This window comes from Uranotaenia lowii, chromosome 2 (genome assembly GCF_029784155.1).
Source record: "Uranotaenia lowii strain MFRU-FL chromosome 2, ASM2978415v1, whole genome shotgun sequence".
NCBI lineage: Eukaryota > Metazoa > Arthropoda > Insecta > Diptera > Culicidae > Uranotaenia > Uranotaenia lowii.
Window position 1 is genome coordinate 83,829,433 of NC_073692.1, and position 18,264 is coordinate 83,847,696.

An 18,264-nucleotide genomic window follows, 5' to 3' on the forward strand; every position below is an offset into this window, starting at 1 on the left:
GTAAAAATGGGAATTCTAATTCAAATATGTGCTATCTAATCTGAGCGTGTCCTGTTTTGACATCTTGATCGAGAACTGTCACTTAGTTTTATGGCGGTTTAATAATCAGGCACTGAGTGCTATTACCCGATCAGAAGAGAATAACAAAATTATATCAAGATGAGATATTTTGATAGTCAATTTTTTTCCATCAAAATGAGATATAATTTAGTACTCGTAGGATGTTAAAATATCTCAAATTATATAAAAAAATCTATGCGATCATATCTAAATTATATCAATTTTAGATATGCTCCTTTCAAGATTATATCTCATTCAGATAGTATAGTTTGATATTGGACAGAACAAAACCTATCAAAATTATAACTTATCAAGATATGAGTGCTTCAAGAAAAAATTCTAGTGGAATGTCAAAAAACCTCATTATATGCTTAAACCATGCTCCATATTTGGTTTCCCAAAAATTAGATCCAATTTTATAAATCTGTTGAGCGAAACTCATTAATGCACGGTTTGGGCCGTTGACTTCGATGTCCGTGTTTCATAAAAAATTGCACGTATATCAAAATTTGATATAATCATTTTATTTTAGGAAAATCCGAAAAAAATCTTTATCATTGAAAATGAGCTCAACCCCATTGAAGTCTGTAGATCAGAATAAGATATAATTCAGATTGGAGAAACTTCAGATCGATAATTTAGAGTACTTAATTATAACTGAATCAATTGTAAATATCTTGGTAAGATACGTTTGAGTTATTATTTTGATATGCTCTCCTGATCGGGTATAGAACATGCAAAAGAAAGCTTGGAGCAAACTTCTAAGTTTGTGTTTTATTATAGTTTAAACAAAGCATTCCTAACTCTTTCTAAATAACTAAAACAGTATGTTTAATGGAAGATTTATGAGCGTTTTCAAAACTATCTAAAAACAGATGGTCGATTCAAGAATATAAGCATTTTGCATGACCATCATAAAACGGGCTGCACAAAAAAAGCCATAATAAAACCATAATAAAACATCGAAATGCTAGTTAGCTTGATCTGTGTTACTTGGGATATCTCAGTAACGTAGCTATCGTTAAAATAAAGTGTCCGGATACTAATTGATCATAGCTTTAGTATTAGTCTGTGGCTTTAGTTAATGTTTTAGAATTCAAAAATAAGTAAGATTATTTGATTTTCGGTAAAATATTTTTAACTAACTTGAGGTTTCCATAGAATTTGTGCAATTCCTATACAATTTTTCAGTGCTTTAAAACAATACACTCGAACTAATGAAGTCCAGAAACTTCTTGCGTTTATTTATGCGTATCACTAAGCCAGGGAATGTGATACAGCCAGTAACCGTGACTAATTGAAATGTTAAAAAAAGGAAACTATATTTACAAACATCGTTACCACATTACAAATGTAGTGGAATTGTACTCATACGTTGCGGTTTCATCTTACGAAACATGGCACCAGCATTGGACTAGCCCTAGGCAGTGGGAGCTGCTGGAAGGTGATCTGCCTGCGGTTGGAATCCATTTTCATCGGCAATGTACCTGGATGGAGGTGCGAAAGTGAAAGCGAAATGTTAACAACAACACAATCGAAACGTATAGATTCTTAGCATGGAAGATGACATTCTGAAACTCTAATCAATACCTCAGGGTATAGATTTGTCCATCGGGGGCGGTGTACTGGAACGATCCGGTTTGAACGGCCACGGGAACGACATCTTCGCCAATGGTGCGTCCAGTTTCATCCGTCTTGGGAACTCGAACCTCCTTGATGGTGCCCTGGTCTTCTACCTTGATGCCGTTTCCGGTTTCAAAACTGTAACGGAAATGGGTGGTAGGTTTTTGAAGTTGATTAGATACGCATTTTTATTTGTCGAGATTTTTAAATTCAAATGTTAGATTAGGTAAACAAATGAGGCCTAATTATTTCTTGGGAGGAAATTTCCAACTTCTCTCTCTAATTAATTATTAAGAAGATGTATTCTAACAATGATCCTCATCTCCCTTGAAGTGTTATAAATTAACAAGGCAATGTTTATTACTCTATGAACCCCGGGGTACTTACGCATACTGGAAGCTGCCATCCGGCTGGATGTCGGAAGTTTGAGATACAATTGTGGCGTCGAAATCCGCAGTTCGACCTTGAGGAGCTGCGTGCACTAGGGCAACGGACAGGACTAGAACAGCGACAAACACCTTCATGATTGAAATTAAATTTTTGTACTAATGTAAGTTTGGTAAAAGCAAAAAGAAATTATTGGAAACGGATGCGCTTTGTCCTGAGTGATAACAACAATGGCACTGTGACTGCAAAGCGCATCGAATCAGCTTTTTATATGGAAAACAGTCGCCCCAAAATGCGTGTGTGGTTTTTTCCGTGTGATTTATGTGAGCTATTTGTGTGAAATATGCGACAAAAAATTTGTCATTAACCGATCTTCGGCGGGTCGTCCTCACGGTTAGTAATCTTAGAAGTGTGAAGATTATTTACTCACTTTTCGTCATACGACACTCGCAGATATCGAAAACGAATGGGCAGTTCGATGAACGTTTTGCTTTGTGCAAGTGCTGAGCACCAGCAGAATTTATTTGGTTTTACTGAATTCAAGATCATACGGCATCTGACAAAGTTATCGATATTCGATAGATTTGACTGTCTTAGATGGTGTTAGATTTGTCATTTAGAGTGCACAAACGATGAATGAATATTCTTCACATGTTTAGGGTGCTCCTACAAAATAAAATAAATCTAATTTATGATTTTTTTTCCAATAACTGAAAGAAAATTACTTTTGGTCACAAAAAAATTGGAACTCAGTCGTACAATTACAAGCATTTTTGTTTGTGTTTACACAGCAAGGAATGATTTATTTTAATTTTGTTTTATAGAATGAATAATTTCAAAACATTTGAAAAAAATATTTCAATATATTCAATCTACAATAAAATTGTAATTTAAATTTATCGCTGCAAAAAGGACAAAAATGACAAAAATGACAAAAATGACAAAAATGACAAAAATGACAAAAATGACAAAAATGACAAAAATGACAAAAATGACAAAAATGACAAAAATGACAAAAATGACAAAAATGACAAAAATGACAAAAATGACAAAAATGACAAAAATGACAAAAATTACAAAAATGACAAAAATGACAAAAATGACAAAAATGACAAAAATGACAAAAATGACAAAAATGACAAAAATGACAAAAATGACAAAAATGACAAAAATGACAAAAATGACAAAAATGACAAAAAAGACAAAAATGACAAAAATGACAAAAATGACAAAAATGACAAAAATGACAAAAATGACAAAAATGACAAAAATGACAAAAATGACAAAAATGACAAAAATGACAAAAATGACAAAAATGACAAAAATGACAAAAATGACAAAAATGACAAAAATGACAAAAATGACAAAAATGACAAAAATGACAAAAATGACAAAAATGACAAAAATGACAAAAATGACAAAAATGACAAAAATGACAAAAATGACAAAAATGACAAAAATGACAAAAATGACAAAAATGACAAAAATGACAAAAATGACAAAAATGACAAAAATGACAAAAATGACAAAAATGACAAAAATGACAAAAATGACAAAAATGACAAAAATGACAAAAATGACAAAAATGACAAAAATGACAAAAATGACAAAAATGACAAAAATGACAAAAATGACAAAAATGACAAAAATGACAAAAATGACAAAAATGACAAAAATGACAAAAATGACAAAAATGACAAAAATGACAAAAATGACAAAAATGACAAAAATGACAAAAATGACAAAAATGACAAAAATGACAAAAATGACAAAAATGACAAAAATGACAAAAATGACAAAAATGACAAAAATGACAAAAATGACAAAAATGACAAAAATGACAAAAATGACAAAAATGACAAAAATGACAAAAATGACAAAAATGACAAAAATGACAAAAATGACAAAAATGACAAAAATGACAAAAATGACAAAAATGACAAAAATGACAAAAATGACAAAAATGACAAAAATGACAAAAATGACAAAAATGACAAAAATGACAAAAATGACAAAAATGACAAAAATGACAAAAATGACAAAAATGACAAAAATGACAAAAATGACAAAAATGACAAAAATGACAAAAATGACAAAAATGACAAAAATGACAAAAATGACAAAAATGACAAAAATGACAAAAATGACAAAAATGACAAAAATGACAAAAATGACAAAAATGACAAAAATGACAAAAATGACAAAAATGACAAAAATGACAAAAATGACAAAAATGACAAAAATGACAAAAATGACAAAAATGACAAAAATGACAAAAATGACAAAAATGACAAAAATGACAAAAATGACAAAAATGACAAAAATGACAAAAATGACAAAAATGACAAAAATGACAAAAATGACAAAAATGACAAAAATGACAAAAATGACAAAAATGACAAAAATGACAAAAATGACAAAAATGACAAAAATGACAAAAATGACAAAAATGACAAAAATGACAAAAATGACAAAAATGACAAAAATGACAAAAATGACAAAAATGACAAAAATGACAAAAATGACAAAAATGACAAAAATGACAAAAATGACAAAAATGACAAAAATGACAAAAATGACAAAAATGACAAAAATGACAAAAATGACAAAAATGACAAAAATGACAAAAATGACAAAAATGACAAAAATGACAAAAATGACAAAAATGACAAAAATGACAAAAATGACAAAAATGACAAAAATGACAAAAATGACAAAAATGACAAAAATGACAAAAATGACAAAAATGACAAAAATGACAAAAATGACAAAAATGACAAAAATGACAAAAATGACAAAAATGACAAAAATGACAAAAATGACAAAAATGACAAAAATGACAAAAATGACAAAAATGACAAAAATGACAAAAATGACAAAAATGACAAAAATGACAAAAATGACAAAAATGACAAAAATGACAAAAATGACAAAAATGACAAAAATGACAAAAATGACAAAAATGACAAAAATGACAAAAATGACAAAAATGACAAAAATGACAAAAATGACAAAAATGACAAAAATGACAAAAATGACAAAAATGACAAAAATGACAAAAATGACAAAAATGACAAAAATGACAAAAATGACAAAAATGACAAAAATGACAAAAATGACAAAAATGACAAAAATGACAAAAATGACAAAAATGACAAAAATGACAAAAATGACAAAAATGACAAAAATGACAAAAATGACAAAAATGACAAAAATGACAAAAATGACAAAAATGACAAAAATGACAAAAATGACAAAAATGACAAAAATGACAAAAATGACAAAAATGACAAAAATGACAAAAATGACAAAAATGACAAAAATGACAAAAATGACAAAAATGACAAAAATGACAAAAATGACAAAAATGACAAAAATGACAAAAATGACAAAAATGACAAAAATGACAAAAATGACAAAAATGACAAAAATGACAAAAATGACAAAAATGACAAAAATGACAAAAATGACAAAAATGACAAAAATGACAAAAATGACAAAAATGACAAAAATGACAAAAATGACAAAAATGACAAAAATGACAAAAATGACAAAAATGACAAAAATGACAAAAATGACAAAAATGACAAAAATGACAAAAATGACAAAAATGACAAAAATGACAAAAATGACAAAAATGACAAAAATGACAAAAATGACAAAAATGACAAAAATGACAAAAATGACAAAAATGACAAAAATGACAAAAATGACAAAAATGACAAAAATGACAAAAATGACAAAAATGACAAAAATGACAAAAATGACAAAAATGACAAAAATGACAAAAATGACAAAAATGACAAAAATGACAAAAATGACAAAAATGACAAAAATGACAAAAATGACAAAAATGACAAAAATGACAAAAATGACAAAAATGACAAAAATGACAAAAATGACAAAAATGACAAAAATGACAAAAATGACAAAAATGACAAAAATGACAAAAATGACAAAAATGACAAAAATGACAAAAATGACAAAAATGACAAAAATGACAAAAATGACAAAAATGACAAAAATGACAAAAATGACAAAAATGACAAAAATGACAAAAATGACAAAAATGACAAAAATGACAAAAATGACAAAAATGACAAAAATGACAAAAATGACAAAAATGACAAAAATGACAAAAATGACAAAAATGACAAAAATGACAAAAATGACAAAAATGACAAAAATGACAAAAATGACAAAAATGACAAAAATGACAAAAATGACAAAAATGACAAAAATGACAAAAATGACAAAAATGACAAAAATGACAAAAATGACAAAAATGACAAAAATGACAAAAATGACAAAAATGACAAAAATGACAAAAATGACAAAAATGACAAAAATGACAAAAATGACAAAAATGACAAAAATGACAAAAATGACAAAAATGACAAAAATGACAAAAATGACAAAAATGACAAAAATGACAAAAATGACAAAAATGACAAAAATGACAAAAATGACAAAAATGACAAAAATGACAAAAATGACAAAAATGACAAAAATGACAAAAATGACAAAAATGACAAAAATGACAAAAATGACAAAAATGACAAAAATGACAAAAATGACAAAAATGACAAAAATGACAAAAATGACAAAAATGACAAAAATGACAAAAATGACAAAAATGACAAAAATGACAAAAATGACAAAAATGACAAAAATGACAAAAATGACAAAAATGACAAAAATGACAAAAATGACAAAAATGACAAAAATGACAAAAATGACAAAAATGACAAAAATGACAAAAATGACAAAAATGACAAAAATGACAAAAATGACAAAAATGACAAAAATGACAAAAATGACAAAAATGACAAAAATGACAAAAATGACAAAAATGACAAAAATGACAAAAATGACAAAAATGACAAAAATGACAAAAATGACAAAAATGACAAAAATGACAAAAATGACAAAAATGACAAAAATGACAAAAATGACAAAAATGACAAAAATGACAAAAATGACAAAAATGACAAAAATGACAAAAATGACAAAAATGACAAAAATGACAAAAATGACAAAAATGACAAAAATGACAAAAATGACAAAAATGACAAAAATGACAAAAATGACAAAAATGACAAAAATGACAAAAATGACAAAAATGACAAAAATGACAAAAATGACAAAAATGACAAAAATGACAAAAATGACAAAAATGACAAAAATGACAAAAATGACAAAAATGACAAAAATGACAAAAATGACAAAAATGACAAAAATGACAAAAATGACAAAAATGACAAAAATGACAAAAATGACAAAAATGACAAAAATGACAAAAATGACAAAAATGACAAAAATGACAAAAATGACAAAAATGACAAAAATGACAAAAATGACAAAAATGACAAAAATGACAAAAATGACAAAAATGACAAAAATGACAAAAATGACAAAAATGACAAAAATGACAAAAATGACAAAAATGACAAAAATGACAAAAATGACAAAAATGACAAAAATGACAAAAATGACAAAAATGACAAAAATGACAAAAATGACAAAAATGACAAAAATGACAAAAATGACAAAAATGACAAAAATGACAAAAATGACAAAAATGACAAAAATGACAAAAATGACAAAAATGACAAAAATGACAAAAATGACAAAAATGACAAAAATGACAAAAATGACAAAAATGACAAAAATGACAAAAATGACAAAAATGACAAAAATGACAAAAATGACAAAAATGACAAAAATGACAAAAATGACAAAAATGACAAAAATGACAAAAATGACAAAAATGACAAAAATGACAAAAATGACAAAAATGACAAAAATGACAAAAATGACAAAAATGACAAAAATGACAAAAATGACAAAAATGACAAAAATGACAAAAATGACAAAAATGACAAAAATGACAAAAATGACAAAAATGACAAAAATGACAAAAATGACAAAAATGACAAAAATGACAAAAATGACAAAAATGACAAAAATGACAAAAATGACAAAAATGACAAAAATGACAAAAATGACAAAAATGACAAAAATGACAAAAATGACAAAAATGACAAAAATGACAAAAATGACAAAAATGACAAAAATGACAAAAATGACAAAAATGACAAAAATGACAAAAATGACAAAAATGACAAAAATGACAAAAATGACAAAAATGACAAAAATGACAAAAATGACAAAAATGACAAAAATGACAAAAATGACAAAAATGACAAAAATGACAAAAATGACAAAAATGACAAAAATGACAAAAATGACAAAAATGACAAAAATGACAAAAATGACAAAAATGACAAAAATGACAAAAATGACAAAAATGACAAAAATGACAAAAATGACAAAAATGACAAAAATGACAAAAATGACAAAAATGACAAAAATGACAAAAATGACAAAAATGACAAAAATGACAAAAATGACAAAAATGACAAAAATGACAAAAATGACAAAAATGACAAAAATGACAAAAATGACAAAAATGACAAAAATGACAAAAATGACAAAAATGACAAAAATGACAAAAATGACAAAAATGACAAAAATGACAAAAATGACAAAAATGACAAAAATGACAAAAATGACAAAAATGACAAAAATGACAAAAATGACAAAAATGACAAAAATGACAAAAATGACAAAAATGACAAAAATGACAAAAATGACAAAAATGACAAAAATGACAAAAATGACAAAAATGACAAAAATGACAAAAATGACAAAAATGACAAAAATGACAAAAATGACAAAAATGACAAAAATGACAAAAATGACAAAAATGACAAAAATGACAAAAATGACAAAAATGACAAAAATGACAAAAATGACAAAAATGACAAAAATGACAAAAATGACAAAAATGACAAAAATGACAAAAATGACAAAAATGACAAAAATGACAAAAATGACAAAAATGACAAAAATGACAAAAATGACAAAAATGACAAAAATGACAAAAATGACAAAAATGACAAAAATGACAAAAATGACAAAAATGACAAAAATGACAAAAATGACAAAAATGACAAAAATGACAAAAATGACAAAAATGACAAAAATGACAAAAATGACAAAAATGACAAAAATGACAAAAATGACAAAAATGACAAAAATGACAAAAATGACAAAAATGACAAAAATGACAAAAATGACAAAAATGACAAAAATGACAAAAATGACAAAAATGACAAAAATGACAAAAATGACAAAAATGACAAAAATGACAAAAATGACAAAAATGACAAAAATGACAAAAATGACAAAAATGACAAAAATGACAAAAATGACAAAAATGACAAAAATGACAAAAATGACAAAAATGACAAAAATGACAAAAATGACAAAAATGACAAAAATGACAAAAATGACAAAAATGACAAAAATGACAAAAATGACAAAAATGACAAAAATGACAAAAATGACAAAAATGACAAAAATGACAAAAATGACAAAAATGACAAAAATGACAAAAATGACAAAAATGACAAAAATGACAAAAATGACAAAAATGACAAAAATGACAAAAATGACAAAAATGACAAAAATGACAAAAATGACAAAAATGACAAAAATGACAAAAATGACAAAAATGACAAAAATGACAAAAATGACAAAAATGACAAAAATGACAAAAATGACAAAAATGACAAAAATGACAAAAATGACAAAAATGACAAAAATGACAAAAATGACAAAAATGACAAAAATGACAAAAATGACAAAAATGACAAAAATGACAAAAATGACAAAAATGACAAAAATGACAAAAATGACAAAAATGACAAAAATGACAAAAATGACAAAAATGACAAAAATGACAAAAATGACAAAAATGACAAAAAATGACAAAAATGACAAAAATGACAAAAATGACAAAAATGACAAAAATGACAAAAATGACAAAAATGACAAAAATGACAAAAATGACAAAAATGACAAAAATGACAAAAATGACAAAAATGACAAAAATGACAAAAATAACACAAATGACAAAAATGACAAAAATGACAAAAATGACAAAAATGACAAAAATGACAAAAATGACAAAAATGACAAAAATGACAAAAATGACAAAAATGACAAAAATGACAAAAATGACAAAAATGACAAAAATGACAAAAATGACAAAAATGACAAAAATGACAAAAATGACAAAAATGACAAAAATGACAAAAATGACAAAAATGACAAAAATGACAAAAATGACAAAAATGACAAAAATGACAAAAATGACAAAAATGACAAAAATGACAAAAATGACAAAAATGACAAAAATGACAAAAATGACAAAAATGTCAAAAATGACAATAATGACAAAAATGACAAAAATGATAAAAATTACAACAACTAAAACAACTTCAAGTTTTTAAGTGAGTTAGTTAGTTAGTTAGTAAGCAAGTAAGTAAGTAAGTAAGTAAGTAAGTAAGTTAGTAAGTAAGTAAGTAAGTAAGTAAGTAAGTAAATAAGTTTGTAAGCCTATCCGCAAAATGTGGTTTTTAATAAATAATTTTTTTATCATTCATAATTTCAGCGGAACCCCAAGGCTTTCAGTCAATACAGGGGACCTTCACAGATCTTTCTCCACTTGACGGATGAGTCGTTCTCACCTGCACCAAAAGACAGAGAGGGAATTCCGTTCATAAGTCATGATGAAGATTAGACTTTGACATCTTCATTCTCTCATTTCGGTACCTACCGTTGTCAGTGGCGGTGGCTGATGCATCAATGAGACGAATCCTGTGAACAAAAAAGAACCCATCAGAAAAAAAAACGTTTGTCGCACGGTACCCTCCTAAATAATACTTTAACGAACGAGGCGTGGAGAATTTGCATGCTTATTCAATTTGCCAAAATGAGCCATTTGGAGGTCGTCCGTTCGTTGTTTAGTAAAGTATAGTATATAGTAGTGGAGCTCCACCTCGGTTGATGAGATTTTGAGTCCTATAAGAAGTGGCCCGATGACCTCTCCGGGGGGCTTAGAGACGTTCAGCAAATTTGCCGTTTCTTCGTGTGATAAATGGGTTTTACGAGCATTCATCGGAGTTTGTTTGGCGTGGCCCCTCGACGGTAATAAACTTGGATCGCTGCTGGCTGCCAAGGGGCTAGGCCCACCATCATCGGTAGGTTGTTGGTAGATGGATAGAGGCAGATCACCCAAAACCAGATTTAGATCATCTTGCTTCTCGTGATGTTTGGGTTGTTTACCCGAACAACAAAGCAGCAATGATCTTTTTGTTTGGGTTGCGCAAACCTTGCGCCCAACATGAGGAGAGGGCGTTGAACGGGCCGAGACTTTCAGTTTCAAATTTGTACCGTTGCCGTAGGGTTTGCACTACCGATGTTCTGTGTGGAGTGTTTTTTGCTAGTTTAAATGGGAGTGTATAAAAGAAAAACTAAAAATAAATTCATAGTTTCTACCATATTTACAGCACACAAAACCACATTTTTCAATGTCAAAACTTGCGATTTAATCAATTCCGTATACCTATATTAGAATGTGAAACAATATACATACATAATTTTAATATAAATGTAATAGAACTATGCATTCCATTTGACATGCTTATTAAAAATTTTCCGTTATGAGGAGTGTTGATTTTATAAAACGGGCACTTTGTTTTGACGATATCTTATTCATTTATTCACCAAATTACATAGAATTTTCTGTAAAACATTGCAAAACTAATCCAGAACAAGAAGAAAGTGAACCAAATTAAACCAAAAGTTTTTAACGATTAAATTTGTGCCCTTTCCTCGAACTCCCCTCATAAGCCTCTTTACAGTTTCGGGCTTGACTTTTCGGCTGGCTTTTGTCCACATTTTCTTGAACTCGTCGATGGACTGTGCTTCTCTACCATCCTCCCGAAGATTGCGCTTGATGATTGCCCAGTAACGCTCTACCGGGCGCAGCTCAGGACAATTTGGCGGATTGTGCTTTTTCTCAACAAACCATATCTTGAAGGATTTCAGTAGTTTGAGAGTAGCTCAACAACAACAAGGTCAGGCCAGAACAATGGTGGGTTTGTATGATGACGATAAGGAGGAAAAAGGCGTTTTTCGATGCATTCCTTACGACAATTTTCACCATTGATGGTACCAGTTTCGAAGTATGGCGAACTTCTTTCTCCGCAATAGCAGATAGCTTACCAAACAAGCACTTTTTTGCCAAACTTTTCGATTTCAATGGATTGCTTATCATGAGGTACCTCCTTACCAACCATTGCGTTGAAAAATTGCGGCCCAGGAAGAGCGGCTGTGTCCAGTTTACGATAAGTTTCATCATCCATCAAAATGCAACGGTTACTTTGCTTCTTCAAAATCGTATCCAGTTTCCGACATCGCTACTTCGCTCGTTCGTGCTGTTCCGCGCTCCGTTTAGAATGTCTCTGCTTCCTGTAGGTCTTAATGTGGTTCCTTCGTTTAATGTTTTGGACGGTCCCAACGGAAATTTTCAGTTTCTTGGCAATTCTTCGAACAGAGTTGTGTTCATGTGACAACAAAAGCTCAACACATTTCTTCTCGATTTGTGGATTCACTGTGCCTCTTTTGGTTTCGGATCTTGGCAAATCTTCAAGAGTATGGTGCTCTCCAAACTTCCTGATGATTTGATAAACCGCAGACTTCGATCGTTTCACAAGCTTTGCAATATTTCTACACGATAGTTCATCTGAGCAGTACTTTTGAATTATAAAAACACAGGTTTCTTCATCAATTCGTCCCATTTTACGAAATCCAGTCGCTTTCTCACAACAAAAATATGTTAGTGCTTTGTCAACAAACTTTTATACACGATGAAACCAGTTTCATCGAATTCGGGTTAAACGCTAACTTTTTATCATAACATCTAGGTGACCGTTTTATAAAATGAGCACTCCTTAAGTGAGTGTCAGGAAATTTGTAAAACCACAAGACAAAATATAACAGCGTGAAACATAAACATGTCATATTGCCCGATTCTACCCGGACTTTCCTAGATATTTAAAACAATATTTGGGAAAGATGGGATTTATATGACTAGAGCCCGGAATAATAAATTTTTTTTGAAAGATGACTCAAAAAACTCAAATCAAGGTAATAATGAAAGTCTAAAATGCAATTCAAAATCTGCTGGTTTGATTGATAAAGAAAATGTGTCTAGTTTTTTTTCCAGAATACTCTCAAATTCAACTCTACGAGAAGATGCTGATAAAATATGGCTGCTGTGTGATGGACGACGAAACGTATATAAAAAACCTATTTTAAGCAAATTCCTGGGTTGGAATTTTTTACCGGCGAGAGCAAGTTCGATGTGGACGACGAAAAAGAAAATGTCGAAGTTCGTCTCCAAATATCTCGTGAGCCTTTCGTAACAAAGGGCACAGTAAATAACGACATCTACAAATCTGAGTGCCTCGAGAAGCGCCTTTTGCTGTTTTTGCAACAGCACGACGAAGCTCCGCTTCTTTGGCTAGATTTGGCATCATGCCGCTATTATAAAAGTGTCCTGGAGTGATATGAGGCCATTTTTTTTCTCCAAAGGACATGAACCCGCTGAACTGTCCGGAGCTGCACTTGGTGGAGCAGTACTGGGCAATAATGAAGCGGGAACTTCGGAAGAGCAAGAAACTGGTACCGATTGACACTGTAAAGACTTTGATGGAGGGCATCAAGCGCAAATGCGTTCAACTTTACGTTCAAGGCTCCATCGATCAACTTTTCTTTTGATTTTTGAAATAAATATATGTATGTATAAAACTACCCTTAAATTTCGGTTTGATTCTAAATATTATAAGAAAATTGCAATGATATTTTCGGTGTCGCAATAATGTCGTGTTTGCCCTTTATCAAATAACTCTTTGCTCTTGCCTTTGATGATGCATTTAAGTCATCTGTCATTCGCTGTCTTCGGAATAAAGTTGTAGAATACCAAGATCTACAATTTTTCATAAATTATGATGATTTTAGAGGTTGCTGAAGCTTAGTAGGAAGCACTTAGTGTATTTTCAAGTGATTTTGGCTATTTGTGGACCCCCGGCAATAAATTTTATACCCAAATACACTCCTTGTAAAACCGAACAATATTGCCAAAGACACTAAATGTCTATCTTTTCTTTCCTGGGCGCTATTAATTTTGTACAGCTATATTGATGTTCTGCACCACTGTGCAATCGTTGCATGCAAAAATTTATCTGGATTGATCTTACTGGATTCCACTTAACTTTCGAACAATTTTGCCACTTTTACAGTGAATGCATTGTCGTGATATTTTAGAGAGTAAATATCATCGAATTCGTATAGGTTTCGGGGCAGAAATCCGAGAGTTACGAATTCTTTAGCTGCAGTAAATGCAATAAGCTTGTTATCAATTTTTACACCTAAGGCGAGATTAGACGTCACATTTTCGAGGCTCTCTCCAGGAAATTGGTATTCAAAACAAACGAAGAGCACGAGAAAAATTAACAATCTTAATTTTTTTAGCATCAGCAAGCATTCCGTTGAAGTGACACCAGTTATCAAGTCTTGCGAAAAGCGAGGAAATCAATTTCGCTGACGACCTTCCTGGAAAGCTTCAGATCGTCGGCGTACAGAAGCGTATCAGATTGCAGCATGGCACTCAAGTCGTTCACGAAAATGATGAACAGCAACGGTCGCAGGTCACTACCTTGAGGTACTCCTGACGGGTTGGAAAATATCTTCGGGCAAGTATTTTTAATTTTCGTGTAAGCGTGGCGGTGCGATAGATATGAGGTAATCCACTCGAGCAACCTGGTTGGGAAGCCAAGTTGATCCATCTTTGACATTAGTATCTTGTGCGAAACACGGTCGAATGTCTTCCCAAAGTGGATGTAAATAGAATCAACTTGAAAAACTTTCTCCAGACTTTTAACACATTAAGTTGGTGACCGTTGACCTTTTTCCACGAAACCATGTTGAGCATACAATCCATGTATAAGAACGTCAAATACTTTGGAGAACGAACTAAAAATCGAAATTGGTCGGTATAGTTTTCGACGCAATGTGCATTTCCATGTTTGTAGATTGGAGAGATAGCTGCAATTCGCCAGACGCTAAGAAATCTTCTTTCTCTCAGTGAGCGATTAAAAAGGCAACAGTCAGGGGCAGTTAGTGATGCTGCGCAATGTTCAAAAACCGTCTGAGGTATGTGGTCTGGACCGGGACTTTTAGATGGATCGACTGCGGACAATTGTTTGTATACTTCCTGTGCGGTGAGGCAAGGCAAATGTAAATACACGTGTGAGCTTGTACGGAGGCGAGGTATTTGCTGTCGGCTACAATGTCGGAGGAACTGAGGACACTTAGAAAAAAAACGGTAAACATGTGTGTGGATTCCGTCATGTTACGAGAAGAAACGCCATTGAAAATTAAGTCTACAGGAATCTTTCCCAAGTAACATTCAAAGTTTTATAGCAGGCTACTAGATTAAATTTTGGTTATATAAGGGGCTTAACGAGTCTTATAGAACAATTAGAGTTACTTCGGTTTGTGCTTCGTTTTTTGTTTTTAAAGTGTTTCCAAAATTATGCTGGGTAATTTTTCAGGTTCTCTTGAAGACGCAAGATATGCTGGCGGTAAAGCTGCTCATTCAAAGTTTTCAAATCTCGTTCTAAGCTCCTCGAACGATGTCTCTGGTTTTCGATTCGATTTTTGATGTAATGCTTGCGGGCCTTTCATAGCTGATTACGCAGTCGTCTAAGCTCAGAGTTCCACTATTTTTGTGTACATCTAGCTGTTATAGCTTATTTTTATGATAGCTAATTTTGCTATTAAATGGTAGATTTTTTTTTCCATTATAGGTATGAGATAAAAACGAGAGTAATAATCAAAATGTTAGCCCCTGCACCACAAAGCATTCACATTCCTGCCATACGGAACAAAAATGTTATCTTAAAGTTTATTTAAAAGTGTCGTTTTTTTATTTGACAGACGAGACACAATGACAATGTACTCTCCAAAATCTGATTTTTTTCTTGTATTCATTGTTTGTTTAAAAAACTTAAATAAGTAAATAAAAATTTACTCTAGGAACGCTGTTCAAATCAATTCATAACCGCTTAAAATAATTGGATTACGAGAAAAACATCAAATATAAATACAGGGGTTAAATCAAATAAGTGAAAAAATGGTACGTATGACAATAATGTACATAAGGTTGACATAACCCTAGCCAACCAGTAAAGAGAGGAACAAACGGCGGAACTAAATTAGGTGAACAAGATCATACACTTTCCGAAATGCATTTGCCCTATACGGTTCTTGTACTGAGTGCATTTCGGAGGATAGGCCTGCCAGTTTGCATGCGGCTAACTTCAACCGCGCGGCTCCCCCACTAATGATGGGGAATGAAACCTGCAATGATCACGACCTGGTTGCCATTTCGTTCTTCGAAACTCGGATTGTATCGATTCTGGGGTGCATCGGGTTAGGTTTGCCGGCATCCGAAATTAGAACCTTTATTTTGGAGGATTCTCGTATAAAAGCTTGAAAGTGGATCATTCCTTGGTACAGTATTCTGACGTCGGCTACCCGGAGACCTGATTTTTGCTTGAGTGATATTATTCCAGATTTGAAAAGTGAAATTTTTTGAAGAACATGTTCAAACTGATTGTTTTGCTAAGTGTTGCTCTAGTTGTGAGTGGTCAAACCAAACCTCCTTCCAAGTTCAAGGAAATTCCGATTGTTTCATTGGAGAATATTCAGGAAGTGGATGGGAAGTTTCGCTATAGGTTGTTCGATTTTGTTTCATAGAGTATGAGCGGAATTCTAAACTGATTTTTTTTTCCATCAGCTACGAAGGAGGTGATGGAACTCGTGCATCCCAGGATGGCCAACAAATCTTCGTGAATAATAACGCCGGAACTGCAACTCAGGGACAGTACACATATCAAGTAATATTATTGAAAAACTTTTGTTTGATCTTGTGAGTTGATGAAGCAGTGTTAATCTTATTTTGAATCTTCCATTTATAGGGAGACGATGGCAAAACCTACACAGTGTCTTACATAGCCGATGAAAACGGGTACCGGGCATCAGCCGATCATCTGCCCACACCTCCCCCGGTTCCGGCTCCAATTGCACGGGCCCTGGCATTTCTCGCCACCCTTCCGCCGCAGCGGGAAAATCAAAGGAAATTTTAGTTTCCACCAGTATCGGATCAAGTTCCTGTATGGCCGGGTGCTGCACCTGCAGATGCAGAAAATCAAGCGGAAGTTGCTACTGAAGCGGATGATCAATTGTTGGAAGGGTTGACTGAAAATCGACTATGGTCATAAATATGGTTGATAAGAAAAAGCCAGATGGGTCTTTTGTTTTTGTAATAAACTGCCAAAAAATGTAAATTTTGAAATTATGTTCATAATTGATAATTTACCGAAATCCTGAAACATTTGAACTTCGGTTATTCTAGAAAAAGAAGAGAGTATTTAGGCATCGAAACACATCGGGTTATTAGATGAGTGAAATAGATTCGAAGACCAATGCTTTGGTTGAACAAACTCACCAGAAGGATATTAGGCCGGAACAAATTTCAAATCCTTCTTTTGTCACTCGGAGTTGGAACATCGCGATGGGGGGGGGACAATAAAAAATAATGCGAAAAACAAATAAATTGGAATAAATTGCACGAAAGCTGGTATGCAACGAAATTGCATACTATATTATTGCATAAAACCTATAAATCATGTTTTTTTTTTATAGAAAAATTCAATAAAATCAAGAATACAAAATATGAATTAACTTCCATCTTCCAAAATTTGGTTCTTGGTCTTGCAATCTTTCGGATATTAAAATTTCTATTTGAAATATACTTAAAATACTTCAAACTTTTTTTTATTCCCCCTTCGGGATTTTGGAATTTTCGAAGGGGGGGGGGGGGGGGGGGGGTGACAAAAGAAGAAATTGATATTTGTTCCAGCCATAAGAAAGTAAAATAATGTTTTTCCGGGACCTTTTAAGCTGTGGAGCTTTAAACGCAATTTTCTCAAAACGCTACTTCATTCCATTTGTTAAAAGTAGAAATTTTGTTCTTGGAGACATAAGATTTTACGGTTGGTAAGTGAAGGTGTGGTGGGTGTGGAAACTCAAGCTAGAAATTCAATGGTGAATCCATCAAATCACAAGTTTTTTTCAAAAATTGTTTTAATAATTTTTTTAAAGATTGTTCAACCAAGAATTGTTGTTTTTTTGCCATAAAAACAGTTTTAAGCG

General features: G+C 31.3%; 2 protein-coding genes across 2 annotated transcripts; one reads left to right on the forward strand and one right to left on the reverse strand.

Moving 5' to 3' along the window:
• Positions 1-1,416: 1,416 nt before the first annotated feature.
• Positions 1,417-2,291, reverse strand: LOC129749923 (endocuticle structural glycoprotein SgAbd-3-like). Its single transcript, XM_055745055.1, has 3 exons — positions 2,071-2,291; positions 1,651-1,821; positions 1,417-1,547 (listed from the first exon to the last, which is right to left on the reverse strand). The coding sequence occupies exons 1-3, from the start codon at positions 2,205-2,207 to the stop codon at positions 1,481-1,483; spliced, it is 375 nt and encodes a 124-aa protein (XP_055601030.1). The 5' UTR covers positions 2,208-2,291; the 3' UTR covers positions 1,417-1,480.
• Positions 2,292-16,583: 14,292 nt separating this feature from the next.
• LOC129742293 (endocuticle structural glycoprotein SgAbd-3-like) lies at positions 16,584-17,346 on the forward strand. Its single transcript, XM_055734175.1, has 3 exons — positions 16,584-16,784; positions 16,847-16,946; positions 17,028-17,346. Exons 1-3 carry the CDS (start codon positions 16,651-16,653, stop codon positions 17,193-17,195), a joined length of 402 nt encoding a protein of 133 aa, XP_055590150.1. The 5' UTR covers positions 16,584-16,650; the 3' UTR covers positions 17,196-17,346.
• Positions 17,347-18,264: the final 918 nt, after the last annotated feature.

Excerpts from the sequence above, each read along its gene's own strand:
- LOC129749923 (XM_055745055.1), bottom strand. The coding sequence starts at position 2,207 with ATGAAGGTGTTTGTCGCTGTTCTAGTCCTGTCCGTTGCCCTAGTGCAC. Across the intron at positions 1,822-2,070 it reads GATGGCAGCTTCCAGTATGC|TTTTGAAACCGGAAACGGCA; the intron begins GTAAGTACCCCG and ends TTTCCGTTACAG. Across the intron at positions 1,548-1,650 it reads GGACAAATCTATACCCTGAG|GTACATTGCCGATGAAAATG; the intron begins GTATTGATTAGA and ends ACCTCCATCCAG.
- LOC129742293 (XM_055734175.1), top strand. The coding sequence starts at position 16,651 with ATGTTCAAACTGATTGTTTTGCTAAGTGTTGCTCTAGTTGTGAGTGGT. Across the intron at positions 16,785-16,846 it reads GATGGGAAGTTTCGCTATAG|CTACGAAGGAGGTGATGGAA; the intron begins GTTGTTCGATTT and ends TTTTTCCATCAG. Across the intron at positions 16,947-17,027 it reads AGGGACAGTACACATATCAA|GGAGACGATGGCAAAACCTA; the intron begins GTAATATTATTG and ends TTCCATTTATAG.